General features: G+C 41.8%; 1 protein-coding gene across 5 annotated transcripts in view; it reads left to right on the plus strand.

Annotated features, from left to right (window-relative positions):
* Positions 1-25,357, plus strand: part of NFAT5 (nuclear factor of activated T cells 5) — a 49,833-nt gene that overhangs the window by 18,521 nt on the left and 5,955 nt on the right. For 2 of the 5 annotated variants that reach the window (XM_021526905.3, XM_077786403.2), the window contains exons 3-10: positions 10,545-11,103; positions 15,521-15,713; positions 18,894-19,084; positions 19,891-20,063; positions 23,054-23,188; positions 23,348-23,400; positions 24,057-24,189; positions 24,699-24,776. In XM_021526905.3, the coding sequence (XP_021382580.1) occupies positions 10,545-11,103; positions 15,521-15,713; positions 18,894-19,084; positions 19,891-20,063; positions 23,054-23,188; positions 23,348-23,400; positions 24,057-24,189; positions 24,699-24,776 (1,515 nt within the window). Of the gene's footprint in view, positions 1-5,842; positions 5,861-9,931; positions 10,073-10,544; positions 11,104-15,520; positions 15,714-18,893; positions 19,085-19,890; positions 20,064-23,053; positions 23,189-23,347; positions 23,401-24,056; positions 24,190-24,698; positions 24,777-25,357 lie in introns of those variants that run through there. The other 3 variants (XM_085590012.1, XM_085590011.1, XM_077786404.2) reach the window with 3 other exon arrangements.

Genomic DNA, 25,357 nt, shown 5'->3' on the forward strand with positions numbered 1-25,357 from the left:
CTCCATAAGAAATAAATTAGCTGTTCCTATATTCTGTTATGCCACACAGGCAATTAACTCCTAGAATGCACTCTGTCTTCCAAGGGAATAAATCCCTGTTTGGAACGAAGGCAGAATGCTGGCTGACTGTAGACCAGTGGATTCTAGTTAGGATAAAAATGGAATGGGAGATGACATTTTGGGCCATGAAGCTTTTACCAAAATGTGAAGAGGAAGGAAAGGTCATGTTTCCCACTGGGGCCTGAGGAAGTGTAGTGTTTAAACTCCTTTCACACACATCTCTAGCGTGATGTGGTAAAAGGTCCTTAGATACATGAGGATATAATGTATATCAGCTGGAACTTTGTAAATAACCAGTGTAGTTATTTTTCTAATTGACAGTATAAAAAAGAGGCATGACCTTTTAATCTGCATAATTTTCTTATTCCCAGCTATGTTCTAGATATAAAGACTCTCACTGATCTTCATTAAACCTAAAAAGTGAGAATCTAAGGGCAAAGTTTGATTTGGGAGATCAGCCTCAGTGCTGGCTTCTATCTGGGATTCTTGTCAGTAACTTGTATATAGTAGTACACATCTGTGCAATGGGGAAAAAAGATCATTTTGCCCATTATTGATATGTCTCCTTTCACTGGATAAGGGTTTTTTTCCATTATTTGATCCCCATATTTCTTACAACGTCATGTTCCACTTCCTAATTGGATTTAAATTGTTGCTTGAGGAAAAAAAAAAGGCCATAGGGTGAGGATTCAGCTGCATTATTCCTGTTCTCTCTCTCCAAGTTCATACGCATTAAATGTTTGTATGAGAATGTTTCCCAGATTTGCATGGTCCTGGAATCCTGATCAGAACCTGAAGTGGTTTGTCAGAGAAACTTTACAGCACTGCTCACCATTCATGTTTTGCCAGACCTCTCCTGAGAACCTGTGGATTTATTTGTGCACAGTGGAACTTGGTCATTGAAAGAATTTTGATGCTTCTATCATATCAAAAGGATTTGATGTTTTTATATCAGTTGCTAAAAAAATAATTTGGGCATCTATTTCTAAAATCAAAGTGCTTAATGATGGGTTTGGTTCATAGACAGCAGCAACCAAATCTTGTAGAAACTTGTATTCTCAAAACAACTGAACAAAAACAGCCCACAAATCCTGTTACACTCTAAATCCACAGACAGGCCTGAACTGCTAATTAATTCTGTAGCTAACAGAAAAGACTTAAACTTGAATGGAACTAAAAGTCTGTTGCCTCCAGGTATTTGGCATCTGCCAACAGCCAGTCCAGATCCTTAAAAAAACCTGAGCTGCATTCATTAGGTGTGTTTGGGTTAAACTGCAGCGAAAGTTTCTGGCATGAAAAACTTTAAAAATCCATGTTGAGACTTCTTGTTAAAACTAAAAGAAGACCTGATCATTCACCTATGAACACTCTCCAGTGTCAGAGACCACAGAGGGTCACAAAGGCTGAGCTGATACCAAGTTGAGAGCTGGGATTATTCAGCATGGAGAAGAGAAGGCTCCAGGGTGACTTCAGAGCTCTTCCAGTGCCTAGAGGAGCTTCAAGAGACCAGGAGAGGGACTTGGGACAAAGGCCTGGTGTGACAGGTGTCAAAAATTCTGTTTAAACTGCCCACCCAACAAAACAAAGCCCTAGAGGAGCAGAGACCTGTTTTGTTTCCATTGCTGGTTTGGATGTGGCACGTTCTGTATTCTTTCTGTAGCTGTCCCCCCTTGGTAGAGAAAAGGGTGATTTACTATTTTCTTTAATTGTTGTGGGATTTCTGCAGCATCTTTGAGAAGCTGCCACCACACTTTCAGTCTGCTACCCTGCCTTGAGTAGTAACGAGAGGTCTGGCTGGGGTGTCTTTAGAGGAAAATTATCCTGGGCTTTGTGCAAACCAGGTGCAGGGAGACAAACACATTTTACACTTACATTTCAAAAGATTAATTTTGACTCTCATTTGCGTACATCAAGTGTTTAATAGCAGACTGTAGGCAGATTTTTGGGGAGCTGATGCTATACAGGAACAGGGTAAGGAGGAAGAAATGGCAAGCTCTTACGTTGTATCTGAAATTTTTCCCTCATTTTGTGTAAATATTCCTTTTTTTTTTTTTAATCTGGTCTTACTTGCCTTAAAACCTCCTTTTTTAGGAATGAGATGGAAATGATAGTTCAGTCTGCATCAGGCTGTATGTAATCTCATTTACTGTTGTTTTTAAAAGGAAGGACTAATTTGAACAGCTAGCCACTCCATGTAGAATTCCCCTACAGATCTGATTACTCTGGATAATGAGAAGATTCCGTGACAGGGATTGATCCAAAGTGTTCAGAGCTTTTTCCTACTCCTCTAGTAGTTCACACAGCTTGTTCTCTGCTTCCTGAAACGCAAAGTAAGGCAATATCTTCTGAAATTCAGCTTGCTCAAGGCTTTTTTGTCACCCTGCTGTGGGGTTTTGTCCCATATAAATCATATTATAAGTTGGAAATACTGCTGCAGTTAACTCCTGGTTTTTTTGGAGGAGCAGGATAGGCTGATTTTAGCAGTGATGACCTCACAGTAACAGACTTCTAGTTCTTCTTCCATTTGGAAATTTGTTTTATGATTTACAGAACAGTTGTAAGAGTATGAAAATGGAATGTTGCTGATTGGATTTTCACTAATTTGTTAATAAAGGTGTATCTTCTATTCATTAAACCAGACATAAGAGTCATTACCCACTCTGAATATCAGACAAGTATGATTTCATAGAACTCTGGGATTTTGAGCTGCTATCTCAAGCTTCTAATTCAGTAGTTCTTCTGGAAAACAGAAGGGAGGGAACAGATCTGGTTTTACCCCTGGAAACCTTGTTCTCAGTGCTTGCTATTTGAATTCCAGGGTCTTTGTTCAGGGGACAGGAAAAGGAGGATTTTGCCTGGTGCAGCACCATAAACACATTAAATATGAATCATCTCCAGACTCTGGAAGTGCATGAGGGTGTCATGCTGAGAAATGTCATTGTGTGCTCTGCCTGGAGATTTTACATGGAATAAATGTTCCTGCAGCTTTCCCAGTGCTCCCGCTCAGTGTTTGTGAGCTCCAGTTGCGAGGAGCGATGCTCGAGTCTCTCCTCAGTTGGTTCTAAAAGCCTGAACAATTTTTTTGTGTTGATCAAGACACCTTGAACCTTAAAATCTTAAAATTGACTCTGCCAATTTAAATCCTTTTTCAATAGTGTCTTTGCAGCTTGTAGGTAGCACATGGTTCTTCTCTTTGGGGGATGATCAGGAGTATTTTCTACCATATTCTTTAAATGAGTGTTGCTTTTTCATCTTCTATCTCCAGTGCCAGGAATGCTTGACCCTTCTGAACCCCAGTGAACTGCTACAGAAACTCACTTCCCTTCTCACCATCCCTTGTTCTTCCTGCAGCAAAACTTGGAATGAGATACTTCATCTTGTTGATGATCTCTCAAGCTGCTTTCCATTTCCCACAGAGGCAAATATATCTATATATTTCCATATTGTTTTGTATTGCTGTCCAGTTTCCAGTTCTTAGTCTCCAGTGGAATTCTCCAGAGTGGTCTTCTTGCTGCAGCAGAAGGGAAACAGGTTTTGTACTACTGAAATGTATTTACTGATCTCTTCTTTTGCATTCTTCATACTGGGATACAGTAACTCTGTGATGTAGTGAAGTCTTCTGGCTCCCAAGCACTGTGATTACATCCTAGGAAAGTAGTAGGTAAATGATGAAACTATCTTTTTGTGATCAATTTTATGCTTCTTTTTGTACTTATTTTTAATTAAAGGGACAAGCTACTTGCCCAAACAGATGTAATTGGCTTTTTTTGATTGGAATTGTAACTGAAACGTTGCCATAAGCATATTTGGTCATTTTAATTATGAAAACAAGGCTTTGATTTGGAATTGCTGCTTTAGAGGCATGGATAAAGATACCTGCATTGCCTGTAGGGTAGAGACTGGTGCTAAGGGGCCATGTTTTCTGCTGCCAAAATAAGGCTTTTTCATCCTTCTCTAACGGAAGATTCTGATGAAGCCTCAAAAGGAGATGGGTTTGTTTTGGTTTAGTTTTCCCTGAGTGGCTTCTTGGGCTCCTTTGTTTTTATTTTTACTGAAAATATTTTGTTCAGTTATCATCCTTCCTGGTGTCATTAGTCAGTTTTTCCTGTTGATACAGAAATAATTACCAGACATTTCAAAGGGGATCTCAGTGCTGTCCCCAGTTTTCTTATTCTGGCCTTACAACTGCATGTTGTAAACAAATGAGCAGAAAAAAAATTTCTTCTTTGTAGTTGGTCTCCGATGCCTGTAAAAACTTCCATTTCTTTGTAGGCTTTTCCCTTCCTCTTCCCACCGCCCTCCCAGTTGGAAATGCCTTCCTGTCATTTCCAGGAGGATGTCTTCCGGGGATTTCTGTCTGCTCGCTGCAGTCACGAGTCAAATACTTGTTTCCTACACAATGAACTTCAAGCTGACCCTAAGGCTCCTTCAGAACTCGCCCTTCTGCTCCTGTACACGGGTTTAAGTGTTTCTCCTGGAAGTTCATGTCCCAAAAGAGCCGTGGTGGAGCCCAGTCTGGAGAGGCCAGGTTGTGATGAGGGTCAGCTTAGCCTGGAGAGGTTCCTTCATCATTCCAGAGGGTCTTCTGGTGAGACAGCATTGCTAGGAAATGCCAGAGAGAAAGATTTTTCTTACTGTTGCCATTTTATGGAAACATTTTAGGTGTGTTCTCTCTAAATTGAGTTGGAATATTCCAATTGTATGGAGTTGTGTGTGTGTTGAGGGCCTTCCTGCTCCATGATCTTCCTTAGAATTCCATATTTATATTGGTATTCATGTCTAGTTCATATCTTTTTCCTAAATTGTATGCTTTCAGTTTTCATGAATTTCATGTCTAGTTCACATCTTTTTTCTAAATTTAATTTATTATCAGTCTTCATGAATTTCATACAGTCAGTAAACCAAATTTTCTAGAACTGCTCAATCAAACAGAAACTATTTCATCATTCCATGAAGTTTTATTCTTAAAACAGTTTCTTGCATTAGGTGGCTGCTGTTATTAGGTTAGAAAGACTTGAGAGCTACTTTGTGGCAGGAGAATTCCCTGTTCCATAAGGAATAATGGAAAACCAAGGCCGTGAGGGTCAAGAACAATCCTATTTTGCCACTGCTTGGGCATCTCCTTCTGCAGCAGCATCGTGAAGGCCAAGAGCAGTTCTTGACTTCTTAGGAAAAGCCCACCCCTGTATCTAAAAGAGAAAAGAGTCTGTTTCTTGAACTGAGGTGTTCTTTGCCAAATCCATCAATGCCAAGCTCTCCTGCAGGGAGCTGGGGCGGTGCTGAGGGGTGGCAGGCAGGGCTTGGAGAGAGCAGCTGTGGATCCCAGAGTTCTGCTTCCTTGGAATCTGCCTTTTACACTGAGTGGGAAGGATCGGAGATCCATGGAATTGGTGTGTGTGAGCCACTAACCAAAGTCCTCCTAAGATACCTAAACTTGAGTGTTAATTGAATAATGGGAGTCATAACAAAACCATTGATTGATGTATTTACCCAGAGTATAATAATACACTGCTTGGGTCAGCATGGGAATGTAAAGGGGAATTTACACTGTTGGGCTTAATGTAAATTAAATTAACCTACCTATCTTGAATCTGAGTGTGTTTAATAACTGGTGAATTGGATTGCTTTATGATATTTGCTGGGATGCTAGTTTTTTTCTCTATTAATACACTTAACTTGCATTCTAGCTTCGCCATTCAGAGACAGGCATCGAGTGGTGGGTTGTGTGACAGTGTCTGTCAATAGTGAAGACAAATAGTGCCAGAGACACTTAACCCATCCAATCTCACCCAGGGTATAGGTCGGTCTTGTTTTCAGACTTCTTCATAAGTCTCTTTTCTTTCTTTCTTTTTTTTTTTTAATTTTTTTTAATTTTTTTTTGTTTATTTCTAAATAGTGGATTGATACTGATTTGAAACTAAACTTTTTGGAAAAGTTTTTGACATGACATCAATAATACAAGAAGAAGAAAAGTAGAACCCCAAGTTTGGCATGTGAGGTGTTGAAAGCAGGTTTGCAGCCACTTTGTAAGTTCTGGGTTTTACCTTGGAAACCTTTGACAACATAAAGGTTGATGTGGAAATTTTGCAGTTTCCTTCTGGGTCTGTCCTGAAATTGTTCTTCTGTGTCCAGGGGTTCAAATAAACCAATTAGCATGAAAAAATCTTAGCAAGGACATGACATGTTAGATAAATCAACACACTTAATAAAAGTTATGCTTCACATGTTAAGCTTATGCACCACTTAACCCTCACCCTGTGGGTGAGTTTTCATTTTTGACACTTGTTTTCTGCACGGAACATAGAGGATACCCTGGAATGCAGGGGAAGTTCTGAGAAAAAAAATTCGTTCTTTGATGGCTTTTTGCTTGTCCTGGCTGTCCATGCACAGGTGACTGGAGAACTTGTGAAACCAGAAATATCTTCAATTTATTTGTCTTTATAATCTTAAGATTTCCAGTCTGGGAAATTACTTACTTTTGCAATTAAAAACAAAGTCATCAGGAGACTGTTTTGGTTAGGGGACTTAGTAATCCTTGTTGTACTTGAAAAGAGTGAACATGGATTTCAGGATAGGCTGAAACAGAGGTGTTACCTAAAAAAATTCCTTTAATGCCAAGTAGTCATTTTTTGTCTCTCTCCTGCCTTTCCAAATCTTTTTTTTTTTTTTTTTAAGAGGCTGAATGCCTTGTTTGACTTCACAGGAGACAAGGATAATATAGAAAATATGCCATTGCCTTGGTTGCTAATGCAGGAGGTAATAAATTTTCTTTGTTTTTTGGTACTGAGAAGAAAAAGCCTGCCCTGGTTTGCTCACAGGGACACTCTCTGTTATGTGCTCCCTTACTTTTAGTCCTTGTGCTGGACTGATTGATACAATTCTGCCTCTCTTAGGGGAGAAAAACTTGTAGCACAGGCAACAAAATCTGAATTCTTCCAGCTCCTTTTGATGTAACAGTGATGGCAGTGGAGAGATTCAGGAGGTTTAGTTTCAACGGTGATCACAGTTGCTTTAATGTGGAATATTCTTTTCTCTTATTTTTTATTTAAAAAAGGAGGAAAAAAAAACCCTCACCTTGTGATGCTGGTGCACATTTCATTTCTATTCCTGAGGCTGCACACTTGCCATGATAAACTTTTGGCTTCTGTTCAGTGTCATTGCTCTGAAAGCAAGTTTGATTTTGAGACTGTGTTAAATGAAATCTATTCAGTCTTCTATTTCAAAATGTACCTACTCACTTAAAATACATATATGTATTTGTCATTGCACGCACTGTTAAATTGCAAATCATGAGCCACCTGTGCCCATGCCCGTTAATATGTGTCTAAAGAAAGTAAAATAAAAGGAATTCTCTAAGCTGGGGAAGGTGTGTGTATGCTCTCACCTTGTAAAGCAGCACAAGTTAAGTTTAAATTACTGAATTACTTATTTTCCAAAATGCAGCATGTTCATCCAAGAAATCTCATTTGGATGCCAGATACAAATGTCACTGGCTTTGGAATAAAATGATGGACCCAAATGGGAGCCATGTAGAGCACTGTTTATTCATTGCAGTAACGTGGTGAATTCTTATTTGATTGACCCAGTTTATTTATTAGTTCAAAGGAAGATGAGTTGGCTCAAGGCCTGCATACTCTGAGAAAACACAGATTTCACTGTTTCTTAGTATTTTCATAACTTAAAATGTTACTGAAGCAATTACTAATTTTTCTAATTTATGCCCCCAAAAGGTTTTAAATATGTATATTTGACTGTTCCAATACAGCCAGTTTATTCCATTTGCTGTAATATTTATTGTACTTTATTTATGGATAGTAATGGCATTAATTTATTATATAAGGCTAAAGAGAGGTTTTCTTGCCATTACTGTTCAGTTTCAGTTTATTTCCAAAATCTAATCTTATGATTACATAGGGGCATCTCTGGTAAATGGAGGAGAACATAACCAATTTATAATGGACAATGTTTATTTACATTTTAAAAGTATAAAAGCCCACATGCACGTACATGTGACTTCTAGAAAAAGGAGAAGAAATTGTTTTGGAGAGCAATAATGATGACATTGCAATAATGACAATATTTCCCAATGCTGCGCCCTAAAACAACACTGCCATCACCAGCTCTTTTAGCTCAGTGATATATTTGGTTCAGTGATATATTTATTTTTTTCTCCTAGGGAGGTGAGGGAAAGGTGCAGGTTTTGCATTCCTGGCCAGGAGATGCAGTGAAGCAGCAGCTGAGCGCAGTGCTTGGTGCACGTGGCGCACGCAGAGCTGAGCCCGGAGTGTGCAAGGTTTTCTCACACTCCCAGGTTGCTGTGAAGTGCCAAACCTGGTGTTAATCTGTTGGAGGAGGAGCCCTGCAGTGGAAGCCCTGCTGCCTGTTCCAGGAGTGCCCATCCCACAGACCCCGAGGTGCCCGCGCTGCCTCGGGCTCTGCCCCAGTTCCTTTCCTGGGCAGCTCCTGGCAGCCAGCCCCCGGCTGCTCCAGGGACCCTGGGCACACTCCTGCTTCTCTCTGCAGCTGGAAATGATGGATGGAAACGATCCTCATTACCAAAACAAACATCCCAAATAGCACCGGGCTGTCTCAACTCAAAGTGGCTGCAAATCAGCTCCTAAATATTGTCACTGAAATGAATATCTAGATTTGATAGTTCTTGCCAATCCTATAAATGTTTTTGAAAGAAGCATTGAATTAATGCATGATGTGGAAAGGAGAAATTTGCCTTTAAATTGGAATGCAAAGTGACTGAATTCTCCAATTTCAGCCACTGTATTTGCCAAAGAACAAGCTGGAAAATGGAACTGGTATCATTCAGCTGCTCCTGGTTCACTGGGAGGCTCAGGGAAGGTAGAGTAGTTTACTGATAAACTGATGACCTCTGAATTTGACAGTCTGAAGTGGCGTAATTTGCTTTACATTCATTTAGCACAGGAAAGCTGTAGGAAACAGTAATGGTTTAAAATTTCTTTATTATCAGTCATTGATACTCCCAGTATAGGCAAGTTGGCTGAGTTTTACTGTTAATTAAATGTATGTATCGTGACTGAACATACTTCATTCTGTTACTTTTAAATAACTAAAACTGTATAGAATACTCCAGCAGTCTCTAAATATTTAATTTGTCTTGAGAGACTGTTGTGATATTTTGGATTTTAAAAGAATCCCAAGCAGCAAAAAGGAAAACATCATGTTCCTCTTGGTAATAGAGATTACCTGTATGACAGCAGTAAGTAGCTGAACAAACATATTGTATTATTATGTACATATTTAATGTATAATTTGTTTCCAAAATTAGGTTATTTCAGTGCTTCTGGTTTACCAGGTGTGGGTGGCAGTGCAGAAATACAGAAAACAGGGTCTCCTCACAGAAAGCTAAAATCTGACTATAAAATCCAGTTATTCCTCAATGAGCTACAGCTGATTGAAATAAATACATATGTTTGCATGGCCTGCTTCCCCTGGGTTATTGAATTGACATAATCCATTGATTTGTCCATTAAAATTCTTCAGTGGCAACGATTATGGTGTTCTCCAGAAATCTTCAGAGGTCTGGTGTAATAATTTTCATGTTTCTAAACCTAATTGAACTCTGGGACCTCTGCAGAAGTTGCAGTCACAGTGTTGGAAATCTCCCGTTTAATGTGAATTTTCCAGAGGTCTGTCCCAAGCCGTCCCTGTGGAAGGGACCCATAAAGTCTGAGAGAAATTGGTCCCAGTGACTGAAGAAGTCAAATTACAGAAATTCCCAGTGCTTGGATCAGCGCGTCTCCAACACAGATGTTTCATCCCTGTTTTGAACCTTCAAAATCAACAGCTCGCTCATAGTGACTGATACCAGTTCCATTTTGCCTACCAACTCAGTTGATTTTATATTTTATTTCTCATTTATGATGGAATAATCAGCAGCTCTTTTTCTCATTTATTTTCTCATATTTTTATTCCAGGATTTGCCTCTGAAGCAGGGAGTGTCTGCATTAAAAATGACCTGTAGTTCTCTGCTTCATAGGTTAGAAACTTATTTTAATATTTTGTGGCTAAGCACAGTCCCATCTTTTTCAAAAAAAAAAAAAAAAAAAATATTAAAAATTTCCAACAATAAATTATTTAATTGGCATTGAATGTGGATTATAAGCATTTTGCTTTGGGGCTATTTTAGACAAAATGGCTTCTACACCAATAATTAGTCCAGCTGAGGCAATGAAAGCTCTGTTTACTCGCAGCCATTTGTATGAATTAACATTAAGTCGTAAAAAAAAATTTGATTACAGTGGATCGTGCTAAGACTTGTTTGGACATTTCCAAAGCATCGGCTAGGCTGTGTTGCTTTAAGCACTTCCATTCCAAAACTGAACCAAATTCCAAACATTTCTCGGGGGAAAGCAATCGGTTCCTAAATCACCTTGATCTCACTGGGACTGCTATAGCCAGCGCACGCCGCGCCACGGGTCCTGTATTTACTTGTGAATTGTACACCGCAGATGCTTCTTCAGCTCCCTCCTCTTCCTCCATGGGCGGTGCTTGCAGCTCCTTTACCACCTCTTCCAGCCCTACCATTTACTCTACCTCAGTCACCGACAGCAAGGCTATGCAAGTGGAGAGCTGCTCCGCGGCCGTGGGGGTAAGTACCCGAGGGGTAAGTGAGCAGCAGATAACCAGTCACACAGCCCAGCAGCACCCGGCCACGCCGAAGCGCCACACTGTCCTCTACATCTCGCCACCGCCCGAGGACCTGCTGGACAACAGCCGGATGTCCTGCCAGGATGAGGGCTGTGGATTGGAGTCAGAACAGAGCTGCAGTATGTGGATGGAGGATTCACCCTCCAACTTCAGTAACATGAGTACCAGTTCCTACAATGATAACACTGAGGTGCCACGTAAATCGCGCAAGCGCAACCCAAAGCAGAGGCCAGGGATCAAACGCCGGGATTGCGAAGAGTCCAACATGGATATCTTTGATGCCGACAGTGCCAAAGCGCCTCACTATGTCCTTTCTCAGCTCAGCACGGACAGCAAAAGCAACTCAAAAGCAGGAAATGGGTTGGTATCTGCTTTTTTTTTTTTTTTTTTTTTTAAATTAAAAAGAAAAAACATTCTATCTCAGTATGTAAACCCAAACTAATAAAAGTGCCCCTGTGCCCCGGCAAATGTCCTGCTTAGGTTCTCACATAAACCCCTCTGTTCTCTGCTGTCCCGGTCATGTCCTAGCCCAGGATAAGTTCTTCCTGCCCCCAGGAATTGTGGCTGCCCCATGATCCCTGGAAGTGTCCAAGACCAGGTTGGACAGGAGGGCTTGGAACAACCTGGGATAGTGGAAGGTGTCCCTGTCCATGGCAGAAGGTGGAGCAGGATCTCTTGAAGTTCCCTTTCAGCACAAACCACTCCATGATTCTGTGATAAGTTCTCATTAGACTTGTTAATCTTTATATAGAAGATAAAGCTAAACTTTCCTGCAGCAATTAAATGCAGCGCTGATGAGCTCATCTGTTCTTTAAGTGAAATTCCCTAAAGGCCACACAATTCCATTTATAAAATGGCAATGAAAATGTATTTAAAAAGAAAGGCAGAATGGAGTTGGTGCACCCTGAATGTTTTTTTGCAGGATTTTATGTAAGGATTTCAGTCTGTACACTTCACCTGCTGCTCTATTTGTCAAATAGAGATAGGGATGGGAGTGGAAGCTAACGGTTAATGTCTCATTAGGATTTCTCATCATTTAAATTATCACTTGCTTTACTTTTTAATGAAATGTTAAGACAATATGGTGAACCAGTTTTTGGTTTTTCCTTGTGAATTCACTTCTGTATTTGATTTTTTCAGAAATAAATCTCTAATGCTGTTTCTCTCTGTGCTTCTGGGTCGTGTGCGTGTGTCTGCGTGGGCACGCCTGGGTGGTGGCCCCTCATCTTCCACTTCACACTCTTCACTAAATGCATTCCAGTAGCTGCTTAAAGAGGACAGTTCCATCAGTTTGCAAGAGTGTGTTGATACATTTCTTTTTTAATTCTTTTTTTTAACTTGTTGCTTCTTTAGCACTTTTAAAGTGGTCAAATGGATAGATTTGGCTCTTTTATTTTGGGCTTTTTTGGAGGCAGGAGTGCATTTTGGTTTCACTTTTATGTCTGTGCTTGCAGTACGTTCTGACGTTCATCACAGCAACGGTGAATATTAAAATTTGACTGATGGCAAAGATGATGAACTTCTCATATCCCAAAGGGAAAGAGCCTGGAGTCTGTATTCCCAGGGTCAGTGCAGTTCCATACTTAAAATTTCACTGTGAAAAGCAGTTCTGAGAACATGTCCTGAGCGTGCTGCTGCTTCTTAGGCATGGTGCCCTCTGGCCTTAGGGTTTTCACCAGCCAAAATCAATGGTAATAAAGTAAAATATTAGTCCCTGGTAGACCATGGGCAGCTTGGAATGAGGAAGGGGCCTCCCCCAGCTCCAAGGGACCAGGCTTGCCCTTACAGAAGGAAAAGCTTGATGGACAGACAAGAACTGTGCTGCTGTGTGATCTCATGGAGGTTTTGTAAACTCTGAAAGAATATGTGAGATCTTGGTCTAAAAACAGAACAGGATTTCCCCAAAAACACTGGGCTGACCAGGGAAATCCATGGGTTCTGTGAGTGCAGAGGGGAAGAAGGTGGAATATTTTTCCTTATGTGTCTCAGGCCAGACTGAACTGCAGGAAAACTCCCAGGTAGCAGAGCTGTCCTTGGAAATAAACACTCTGGGATAAGAAGTGGCCAAGATCTTAGAAAACTTAATTTTGCCATTGGAATATGGAGACTTGGCCTTACAAATCTGGGTCACCGTAGTGACTGGAGTTTTTTAAACTTCCCAGCCTGGTGGAGCTCAGCCAAGGGAGTTCATTTACTTTTGGCTTAAAGAAAAGAGCAAGGAAAAGTGCCGTGCTCCGTGGTGAATGGAAGTGGCATTTGCCCCTAAAGAGACAGCTGTTGTTAAAAGCCAGGAAGAGAAAGAATATATTCCTGTGGAACCTTGGAATTTGTGAAAGCCTCTTTAGAAGTGGATGAATTGGTGGTGATTCAGGGCAGAGACTCCGGTTTCTGTGGTCTCACTTTCACTTTCAAAGTCTGCCCTGAGAACAGGACCAGGCCAAACTCCTCAGGAGATCTGTTGGAGTAGATTCATAGGATTTGCCACATTTATTCCTTTAAAAAAACAGAAGTGCTAGATTAGAGGGTATTTTGTCTGGTAACAATCAGATTAATAAATGTGTGTATGTGAAATGTACAGGCATGAATACTTGCAGTGTGAATAAACTGAATTAAAATGAATTCATTAATTGAAAGGATGTATTAAGCAATTCATCCTGTGTTTTGAGGAGGAAGACCACGGAAAAGTTCTGGTGAAGGGTTTAAATTGCCTCCAGCTTGGCTAATTGATTGAAAATAATGATTAAGTTTCTAGAGAAAAGACCAAAATAATTGTGAGGAGCATTTCTCTGCATAAATATGATAATGATAAAATATTAATATGCTGACAGTTAAGGTAGTTGGAATTTAAGGGTACAGTTCTCCTGGAGACATCAGTGTTAATATCACTGCTGAAACGTGGCACTGGGAGTGGTAAAGGTGAATTTCATTCTGATGGCCAGCTCTCCAACATTTCCATTCAAAATTCAACTATATCTCAGTCTCCCAAGTGACTGCACTGAGCAGAATCATCAGGACTGCTTGGCAGGCAGATAGTTTTATTGTAAGATGATATTAATATTATTTTGCAGGGTTTTATGCTAGCTTTTGCCTAGTTCCTGCCTCTGTTGGGTACTGGTTGAGAATGAATATTGAAGGCAGCCACGGTCGTGGCTGGGCTGTCCACAGTGAAGTGCTTGACCTTCATGGACAGAAAATGGGAATGGAAGTCATCCAAAGCACCAACTCTGTCTGTCTTAACCCTTTTTTATGTGTAGTGAAAGGTTTTGGAAGGCTTAATATGAAAATAAGAGTGTGACGAATAGGATGTGTTGCATTGGGCAAAGAATGATGGTTTTAAACTAAAAGAGGGTTGGTTTAGTGTAGATTAAAGGAAGAAGGTGAGGCCCTGGCACAGGTGCCCAGAGCAGCTGTGGCTGCCCCTGGGTCCCTGGCAGTGCCCAAGGCCAGGCTGGATGGGGCTGGGAGCACCTGGGACAGTGGGAGGTGTCCCTGCCATGGCAGGGCTGGGACTGGGTGATCTCTCAAGGTCTCTCCCAACCCACACCGTGCTGTGATTCCACAGCTTTAGGCTGTGAGATGTGGTGGGCTTTCCTGGGCAGGAAAAGGAGCAGCACAGGGCTGGGGAAGGGCTGGAATCAGCAGCTCGTGCAGTGTCCAGGGGCTGCATCTTGGTTGTCATCTGGTAGTTGAGAAGAGCTGGCTCACCCCAGCTGCAGGTCAGTGAGAGCCTCATGGAGTGGCAAAGCTCCCAGGGAAGAATTTTGAATCACCTTTTTTGAGAAGGAAAAAATCGTGGATAAATTACTTAATAACTTGCATGTTGAAACAGAATTTGTTTTTTAAGCAATCCACACTTGTTATTTAAAACTGCTTTCTTCCCAGGCATTAGCTGTTAGAAACCAAACCATGTTTTGCTAGGAAGAAAGAATATGACATTTGCATGAATCATGAAGCCCTTTTCCTGCCTGCATCATGTGCTGTGGCATCTTCACATTTCCTAGAGGGAAAGGAGTTTCTTGGGCTTCAGGTTCATTACCAAACCTTGGTCTGAGTAGGATCAGGGGTTATTTCCCATTGTGCTCTAAAGGGAACACAAAGTGGCTCATGTGCTTCTAGACTTGGGAGGGCTCCTTCATCCTGGTTTTAATTATGGAGCTGAGAACAAGCCACTACATCTTATGGAACGCACCTGGAAAGAAAGGCCTTGTGCATACACTGATTTAACACTGGTGCAATATGCCAGAGCTTTTACAATAACTAATTGGGTTTTAGCTTAAATTGGTCAATCTATTTAGACAGAAATCGGATCTGGAGTTTGCATGGATATACAGGTTGAGGTGGAGACAGGCATGAGGCTATTTTCCTGTTTAAAGAAGTGTCATTTAACCTTAAATCCATCCAGTGTGTGTGTACGTGTGTGTTTGTCACAGCAGCAAAACAGCTTGTTCAGGCTGTGTCATAGACTCTGAAAAAGCAGGTTATGAGCCGCCTTCTGTTCGTTAACATCATTTAATGCTAATTGCTTTTCCCTTCCTTTACGTTTGCTCCCTGAAAAGCAGTTCCCATGTACTCTGGATGGAGGAGGCAGGGAAGCACCATTCCTCTTCATCCTGCAGGTCTCCTCTGGCAGAAAGAGACTTCCAAAGTTTGCTCTCCACTGCAAATCTTCCATCAGTTAATGCGCACTCTTTGCCTTTTTAGCTTTTCTGTGATTTGGAGTGTTTTTACTGGGGAGCTGCTTCTCACATCTTCCCGATGGTGTGTTTTGACTTCTCAGAGCATCAGAGAACCAGAAGGGAGCTGGAGGGAAGAAGACCCCCATGTTGTGTGGTCAGTACCCGACCAAGAGTGAGGGGAAGGAGCTGAAGATCATGGTGCAGCCGGAGACCCAGCACAGGGCTCGGTACCTGACCGAGGGCAGCCGGGGCTCCGTCAAGGACCGGACGCAGCAGGGCTTTCCCACCGTGAAGGTAGGTGGGGCACGGCACGGCTTCCAGGGCAGCTCCTGCTCACTGGCTCCAGGCTCTGCAGGGCTCAGGGAGCAGGCTCTGCGCTGCAGGGCTGGACAGGGTCTCCTCTTGCAGGTCAGGAGTCTTCCTGGCATCACAGAGTTACAGGAGGGAAGCTGCACGTCAAGGCAGGGGTTTAAAATCTGGGCTGCACGTCCTGTTAGGCTGCAGTTCCATGGACTGTGTGAATACTGAGACATTCCATAACTACGAAAGTGAGATAGTGAAATGCTGTAGCTGTTTGATGGCTGGTGACAGTGTGCCATCATTGTCCAGTGGTAATAAAGACATAAAACCAGTTTTCATTAAAAAAAAGAAAAAATTGTAAAGGGGATGTTTTAGTTTTGTTAGGTTTTTTTTCTTTTTCGGTTGCTTGGTGTTTTCTTGTTTTTAATTCAGCAGTGTCTGGGTTGCTGTATACATTGTCTTTCAAGTGAGTCATGGAGATCACACTGAGGTGTGTTTACAGGTCGTACTGCTCAGTGTGTTTAGCGTGGTACAGGTGGAGGTAGTAAAGGTAGATGGGGATTAGAACTGGAGAATGGTGCAAGGAACAAGGCAACATTTATGTGCACACCTGACACTTGCAGCCTGTTTGCTCTATGGACTTTGATGCTTAAAATTCAGGCCTCTTGCTCTGAGGAGAAACACAAGAAGTTACAAGGAGATCTTTGACATTTCTGCTCAGGAAGGAAGGCTGAGGCTGTCCTCCAGGAGCTGCACATGAATGCACAGAGTGGGAATTTCCAGGTCTTGTTTCTTCCCTGTGTAGCCTGGGGAAAGCAGTTGGAGAAGAGGGTTTGGGAAGATTTCCTAATGGATATGGTAGAGAAGCTTACCAGGAACAAGGCTGGGCTTGACTTACGGTGACAAACAGAAGAACTGATGTTAAATATCCTCTCACAAGTGATTATGAGAGTCACCAGAGAACTGAGTCCAGGCCAGCACCACACTGGCACCATGGCAAATGGCATTCTGGGCACATTGAGAGGAGTGTGGTTGAGCAAGTAGACAGCTAGGCTTGTTACCATATAGATAAGGAGGGTGAAAGACATTTAATTTTTTTTTTCTTAGTTATGTCACTTTGAGACAGCAGTAAAGCAGTTCTCAACTCAAACTAACTTAGCAAGTCCACAAGGAGATGTTTGTGACACATCCCTTAAAATTTGTGCTGACTGCTGCTGACAAAATACAGAAGTAGGCTTATCTTCAAAGTCCTGTTCAGCAGTGTTAGGAACACCAGCAGCCCTTCACTCAGTCCTCCTGAGTAATGCAGAACTCCAGCAAAGTTTCATAAGAAAAGAATCCATTCATATCAGCCTGTTGCTATGGGGATTTAGTGCTCATTTATGTGGATTTTCTTAATGGGCCTTTGTTCCTCTGAATTTCCTTTTAACTCCTTTCCCAGTTACCCTTTAGCACCCATCAGTGAAAATTCTCTTTGGAAGAGTCTCATGTTACTGAATTCCTGGAAGTTCCAGTTTGCTTTACCAGTAGGCAGAGGAGTTCATACCCTGCAGATAAAACTCTGCCAGGGCTGGACAGACAAATGAGTCAGTGAATCTTCAGGAAATCTGAGCTAGTGAGAAAAAAATACGTTAGAGACAAGGGAGTTTTTTGTTTGTTTGTGGGGTTTAAAGGTGGGAGGAGCAGTGTTAAAGATGTTGGGGCTCAGCAGAGATCTGGTGCTTGGGAGCGGCTCCGGCGCATGGCCCTGACACAGGCTGAGGAGGAGAAGCAGGTTCAGTGGCCATTTCAATAAAACTCTGGTCTTGATGGCTTAGAACTTGAGTCTAGAATCAGTATGCAACATTAAAATTGTATAACCAAGCCTTAATAAGGGACTGGCTGTTGAGCCCTTTGTTGTGAGCTATGCCTGTGGTTCCCATGTGGATGCCTGTTCTGGGCCAGAGATCCTGGGCCTTGCTTGTCTCTGACAGTCACATTTGCCATTTGCTCCTTTTGGACATGGGCACACAATGATCTTACCAGTATTTGCTGATTCTTTTTTTTTTTTTTTCCTATATTCAAACTTGCTACCAACTTCCAAACTACGTTTTTTAAGTGTGTCAGGGAATAATCCCCCAAGAGATTATCCAGAGGATTCTGCTCTCATTAGCATCTCCTCACTACTGAAACTGGTGCTGCCTGGGCTTCCAGGCCTGGGACAAAAGACAGCACTGTCACCCAGAAATCCTTCAGCAGCGAATGTGTCTCAGTGGAAACGCTAAATTCCTTGCTCTGGCAAGGAATTGCCATCTCTGGCCTGGGAATTTGGCAACTATCTAATATTTCTTTTCACTTGGAGTATTTTTCTTAATTATTTCCTAAAAAGAATTTCCTTTGTAATGCAATGTCCAGGTTTACTTCAGGACTTCTTTTTCCTCAGAGTATTTTTAGTCTGTGGCACCAGTGGGATCCCACTAATAAAAAGAAGCATTAAGAGGACACCAACCATTTCATGCCAGGGTGTTGATGTTATGAAAATGAACATATTTTTTACTGACATGTTCCGGGATAATTATGGCTTGCACATGGGGTTGCAGGAGGATGTTAAAATATCTGACCTGCTCTTATTTATGAAGTGTTTCAGTGAATCCTGACATTTTTACCTTTAAAGTAGGAGATGTCAGGTTACCATTTTTAATTTTTATTTTGATGTCTGAAGGAAAGCTGGGCTTATGCAGTTGGGTGGTTGGACCATTCAATCCCCCATTTCTCCCTCTGCTTCCCTTTCATCCTATTCTAACTCCTTCAGGGGTTTTGCAACTATTGGACAATTCTAATCTGGTTTCATGAGGATTTCAAAATGCGTCTGGCATGAAGGTGGGGTCCTGGAATTCCAGTGGCTGTACATAATTGAGCAGCAAAACCTCTTCACCTCTTGAATCAGCCCCAGGAAATAATCTCTTTCTTGGCTGACTGGTGGATGTAGATGCTGGGGGGAAGGAGAATCCTGGGAAGAGACGGGGGAATAGTCACAGTTGGGGTGAGGACAGGAGGTCGTGAGAGACGGGAGAGTCGCAGTTGGGATAATTCTGTCTGAAGGTAGGCAGGGTTCAGGCTGGTTGAGAAGCCAGATGTAATAATAACAGCTAAAGCAGCAGTTCCTGTGCTAACTGCCCTCCTGGCGTGTTGCAGCTGGAAGGCCACAACGAGCCCGTGGTGCTGCAGGTGTTCGTGGGCAACGACTCCGGGCGCGTGAAGCCCCACGGGTTCTACCAGGCCTGCAGGGTGACGGGCAGGAACACCACGCCCTGCAAGGAGGTGGACATCGAGGGCACCACTGTCATCGAGGTGGGGCTGGACCCGAGCAACAACATGACGCTGGCGTGAGTAGCCCTTCCAGCAATGTTCTCCTTTATCAGCTTGGGTTTGGGAACCGATTTCCTTCTTCCATTGGATGGTGGGTTAGAGTTAAGTCTGAATATCTCAGCACTCTCCTCTCTCTGCTCCTCGGCTCTTGCTTGCAGTTCAGTGTACTCACAGGAGATAGCAGGTGGTCCCTGTGCTTTTGGGGCACAGAACCCAGAATCCTGGCTAAATTGCAATATTCTTTTTAACACATCAGGCTGTGTTTGCTTCTGCTGTTCTTGGTTTTTTGGCTGTTTTTTGCTTTAAATCATTTTGCATGGAGCCTGTCCGAAAGCCACCACTGCATCACTCACCTGGCCCTGTACATCTCCCCTAGGACCACACTTAAGGGAGGACTTATCTGTCACTTCCAAGTCCCACTGAACATAAATAATATGACTACAGTAAGTTTTCTTCTACTCCTGCTTTCTTTAAGTGAATGCAGAATATTTTGAAGCAATAATCCTGCAAACACAGATCTCGCCCTGGGGATGGAAGAATGAAGAGCTGTGATTCTAAATTGAATGCTTACCAGAATTATATTGCACTTTCTGTTTTATTCATGCTTTCATATGCCTTTCTGCCATGATTCATCATCCAAATTAGACAGGGTTGAATGAAAACTTGAAAAAGGTCATAGATTTCATGTAAATAAAAAGAAATCTAATAACATTTCTGTAATTACCTCAATGCTTTTGACTTTGGCTTATGAAAGTATTTGAGAGACTGTTAAAAATGCTGAACTTACTAAACGATGAAATTCTGCTCTGTTTTGTGTTGTTAGGGTTGATTGTGTGGGAATCCTGAAGCTGAGGAATGCTGATGTGGAAGCCAGGATAGGGATTGCCGGCTCCAAGAAGAAAAGCACCCGCGCTCGGCTCGTCTTTCGCGTCAACATCACGCGCAAGGACGGCTCCACCCTGACCCTGCAGACGCCTTCTTCCCCAATTCTGTGCAGTGAGTGTCAAACCAAGGAGCTGGGAGTAGAGGGGCCTGGCTTTTAGTGTGATCTCGGCATGGTCAGGCACTGGCAGGGGCTGCCCAGGGAGGTTTGGAGTCCCCAGCCCTGGAGGTGTCCAAGGAAGGAGCAGATGTGGCACTCAGTGCTCTGGGCTGGGGACAAGGTGGGGATCAGGCACAGCTTGAGATGGAGTGTCTCCAACCTAAATGATGCTGTGATTTTGTGAAAATACCTTGAGAGGTAAAAAACCTACCCTGTGTTAATCTGTGATAATTACAGAATTGCTGTAGCTGAAATCAAGTGGATTGATTTTTATTTGTGGTGGGGTAATAGTTAAAATTATTGTCCAGTACTGAAAAAGATCTATACAATTCCTGATCTTTAGTTCAGTGAATTTTTGCCTCCTAAAATTTCACCGTTTTTGTTGTGATTGCTTTGAAAAATGAATTATTACTTGGAGTCTCTTCTGTATTGTCACATTCATGCCTCTGCTTTCACTGCTAGACAGGACTTGCAGTAAGTCAGCAAGCCTGGCTCTCTCAGCTGTGGTCCCTGTGTGGGCCAGAGGCTGAATCTCTTCTGCTTCAGTGCAAGAACAAAACTTTTTATAGCTCTTTATTAAACTGCTCTGTTTAGCACGAGCACAGATGGCTGCCTTGGCTGGGGAGGTTCCACTGACCAACAGGAAAAAGGGGATTGTGGAATCATGGAATGGTTTGGGCTGGAAGGCACCTTAAAGCTCATCTTGTTCCACCCCTTATCTTGATGAATGAGATGGAGAGCTTTGACTGTGCATGGAAAGAGTAGAGAAGCTCCTGGGCACTCGTATTGTGCTCTTGCCATGGTATAAAAAGGATTTGGGGGGGTTATATTTTAGAAGAAGTGCAGTCATCTTTGCAGCTCCATTCCAGTCAGTAGACCGTGGTGGTATTTCACAGTAATGAAGTATATGATACTAAATTTCAGATTTAAGATAAAAACATTTCCTATAAAATCTCAACATCATTCCTGTTTTTTTTTTTTGTTGTTTTTTTTTTTTTTTTGTATGTAAAATAGATAAAAAGATAAAATTATTTCACCTATAGAAGAAAAGGGAGTGGAAATCACCTGATGTTTCTTTAGCAGTCCAAAACTTGCTATTGTGAGTAGAAGCTGAGAGTCTGAGATGAAGCATTGAGGGACTGATTTTAAAATAGGCTGTTGAGCTAAAAAAAGCTGTATGTGGTGCAAAGAGTAAATTGGTTTGGTTTTTGGCAGGCTGGGGCTTGGTCACTTGCTAAGAAAGTATTCTCAATTGTGTAAGTTGCTAAGAGGTTGCCCAGGAATTTTACAGTGTCTCCACTGCTGGAAGTCTTAGATCACAGAAACAAAATACTCTGGTCAGACCTGTGTCTTTGGGGAATATGTGAATAAAACTGATCATGGTGTGAAGGTTGAGAGGGGAATTCCTGCAGCTCCTTCCAGGACCCTGTGCTTCTGTCTTAACTTAAGCCAAAGCTACAGGGACTTGCAGTAGACCTTGGCCAAGCAAATAGTGCTGGCACATGGGTACTGGCTGATCAAAATGGCATGAAATGTCTTGTTTATTGAATGTAAATCATCTCCTCAGGCACATTACACTGGGTTGGTTTGCTATATAAACCTTACTACAGGTATGTAATGCACCTTCACAACAAGGTTTGCATTTGCCGTCATCAGAGCCTGTTTATATTGTGTTTTATAATGTTCCTGAAACCATAGAAAAGGCATTAAGGAGCTGCAGGCTCTTTATTTGAAGGCTGTGTTTTAAATAGGCTTTGTTAACTTGTTAGCAAACCTAAATCCAGTTACTCTTTTCATGTGCCTTGAGCATATTCAGTCGTTGCGTAATGGTTGCCTGGGAACCTGCAGCCAGAGTTGTAGAAAAATCCTTTCTGAAAGGTCATTAAATAATTTGGAGTGGTACAGGATGTATGTTCTGCTGTGTAGTAAGCCCAGAGAATATTGTTATTAAACACACAAAGTGGGCCAGGCAAGTGCAGAAACACGAGTGGGGTGTGTGCCCTGGGAAGCTGTGGTAGGAGAAAAGGTGTTTAAGGAGTCTTCATTAGATACCAGAATTATTTTATATCAAATGTGTCAAAGCACATTATTTTAAAATGTATCTCTGTTTAAATTGTCTGCAATGCTCATTTGTATTTAGCACACGTGGTCCTATTTGGTTTAAGGTTTAAGAAGAGTAGGAATGGTTTGCAGCAGTGACAGTTTATTATAAGAATTATATAAATATGGCACAAGGGCATCCAGGGATGTGTGTCTGTAAACCCACATCCTCTTGGCTTGTTTATTTGATTCAAATTGCTAAAATTCCCAACTTCAGAGATGGGAATCTTGCAAGGATTTGGAGGAGATCTTGAAGCTCACCCCCTGCCAGGGGCTGGGGGACACCAGGTTGCTTCAAGCCCTGGGTTAGTTCTTGCACCAGACAGAAAACTGTGTCATGTAAAAAAAAATTGTGCAAAGCCCCCCAGGTAATAGGGAAATTACTCTTTCTGCTCTTTTGCAGAGCAGAACAAAATAAGCTTCCCAAAAAAAATGAAGTTTTATGACCCAGAGGCTGAATTTGCAGTTAGGCTTTGGGTGTGTCTAAGGGTTGATGCCTCTGGAAATCACAGTACACCAGGGAACTACAGCACCACATTTCCTTCTCTTCTGAGCACTTGTTGAGCTTTGGCTCCAGCACTGGGAGTTTTGTCTTGAAGATTTAGTAAGTGCAGGAGAAAGAGATTATTAGTGGCTCATTGAGCTGAGTGTGATTTCTGGGAGCTCATTATGTTTGGTGAGGAAATAATAGAAATGGTTATATTCTGAAGAGTTTGTCATGAAATGCACGATAAAGAAAGAAGCTCAGGAGTTTTAGTTTTTCCTTCATAACCCTGTAAGTAAAAGTGCTTTGGTTTGGATGTTGCTGTTTTCTTGATTCCAGAATCTGTTTTTTCCCTTGCAGCTCAGCCAGCGGGAGTCCCAGAGATCCTAAAGAAAAGTCTCCACAGCTGTTCAGTGAAGGGTGAAGAGGAAGTTTTTCTGATTGGCAAGAACTTCCTAAAGGGAACAAAAGTGATTTTCCAAGAGAATGTTTCCGGTTAGTGTGAAAGCAGGGCTGGCCTGGGGTGCTGAGCAGAGCCTGGGGTCGGGCTTTCAGAGCTCAGCTGGGAGAGCAGCTGAGGAGCAGAGTCAAAGGCACTGAAACAATTTGCTCTATAGGACGTGCCCTAAGCTAGGCTTTTTAATTTTCATTTAGATGAGAATTCGTGGAAGGCAGAAGCTGAAATTGATATGGAATTATTTCATCAGGTACGTCCGTATTACTTCTATTATCATTGCTTTTATTATCACTACTACTGCTACTATTATTATTATTACTACTATTATTATCATTATATTTTTAATTTAAAAAATACACGGACTCAGTTTGCAAAGAAAAATTAATGAAGCCTTTCCCTCTTTCTGTGAATTTCTAAAAATTATACTATTTTTTTTTTTCACATAAGGTCTGTTGTGAGTCTGGTGGAACATAATTTTGGGTTTATACCAGTAAAATTGTTCAGTGTCTAACTGAGAGCTTGGATCCCACAGTGGGTTTGCTGAGCAGATCTTTGCCCTTGTATACAATGGAACTAAAAGGCCTAATTCATTTTTCCCAGCAGTTTTCCATGGAAGGAGATTGTGTGTACAGCATAGTCTTTATAACTGGCTGAATTTTTGTTCCACTTTGAAATGTTTTACAGAGTATTTATTCTTTTTGACACAAATAATTTTCTTTATGGACTCTTTGGTTGTCAGGAAAGTGCCATCCTGGTCCCATCTCCAGGGGCAGTATCCCACATGTGCATTGCCCCCGCTGCCCTGGGCTTTTATTTGAGGTGTTTTAGCAGCCTGTTTCTGTCTTTTGTTGCAAGTAAGTAGAATTAAGATCAGTAGCAAGAAAATGTGATCTTTTTGCCTCGCAGAATCACCTTATTGTGAAGGTGCCACCATATCACGACCAGCAAATCACCTCAGCTGTCTCTGTGGGAATATACGTGGTGACCAACGCTGGGAGATCTCACGACGTGCAGCCCTTCACCTACACTCCAGAGCCAGGTGTGTGGGGGCACTGGGGGGGCAGTGCCCATTTCACCTGCTCAGCACGGGCTGTGGGGTGACCTGGGTCTTCCCAAAGCCCTCCTGCTGGCCAGCCTTGCTCTGTTAATAATCACACCTAAAGGCTTTGCTTTTCTCCTCTGTGTGCCAAATACTTCAAATTCCAGCTGTCTCACAACAGCTCTTCTTATATAGCAGCATCCATTTCTAGTTTAGGGATCAAAATGAAGCTGAGCAGGATAAAAAAATCAACATATCCCATACAATACACCAAATAAACCAAGAAATCCCACCAGGCTTTATCCTGAGGAAAGCTGCAATTTGCCCACTTCATGTATTTTAGTTTATTTATTTATCTGTATCACAATAGACAGTGCAAAGGCTTGTGTGGGTTTCAAAGAACCTGAATTTCTTTAAGCTATAAGGAATTGTTTTGGTTTGCTTTGTGTTTTTTTGGCTTGTTTGCTGATTTAACGTGAGGAAGTTCTCAATGTGTTTTGTCTCGGCAGCTGGGACTCTGAATGTTAATGTGAAGAAGGAAATCTCCAGCCCAGCCCAACATTGTTCTTTTGAAGAGGCTATAAAAGGTACTAAATTGATTCTTATCAGTGTTCTCAATAATTTAACTATGAATTCCTACCCAGATTTGGTGAAATGAATCAGACATCCTGTGATAAATCTGTGCTTATAAAATCTGGCCCTATTCTTACAGGGAGGTTTGTTTTCTGACTCTGAAACTTACTTTATAACAATATTCCTATCAGTATATTTTAGTACAAGCTAATATAGAACAAAAAAAAAGGCAAAAAATAATACTAATTTTTTTTTCATTTTTCATGCTTTAGGCTCTGCACTCTAATCTGTGTTTAGTATGTTTGCAAGTGAAGAATAACAAAAAAGTCTAGGATTGCAGCTAATACAAAGAATTAGAAACTGTGTAGTGTTAATTTAAGCAGATACATAAACTAATATACAGGTTAAGCCTGACATCCATCTAATTTAGTGTGGAGCTTAACTGAGGGAAGATCCCAACTACTCCAGGAGAGCAGCTGCTGCTCCTAGGAACACAACGTGCTGTTGCTGTTCCTTCATGTCCTCAGTTAATTTATGCAATAAATCTGAATTTACCTTCTCACGGGGGTTTCTGTGTCAGCTCCTCTTTGATGCT

Source organism: Lonchura striata, chromosome 11 (assembly GCF_050655825.1).
Source record: "Lonchura striata isolate lonStrDom1 chromosome 11, ASM5065582v1, whole genome shotgun sequence".
In the NCBI taxonomy this organism is placed as follows: domain Eukaryota; kingdom Metazoa; phylum Chordata; class Aves; order Passeriformes; family Estrildidae; genus Lonchura; species Lonchura striata.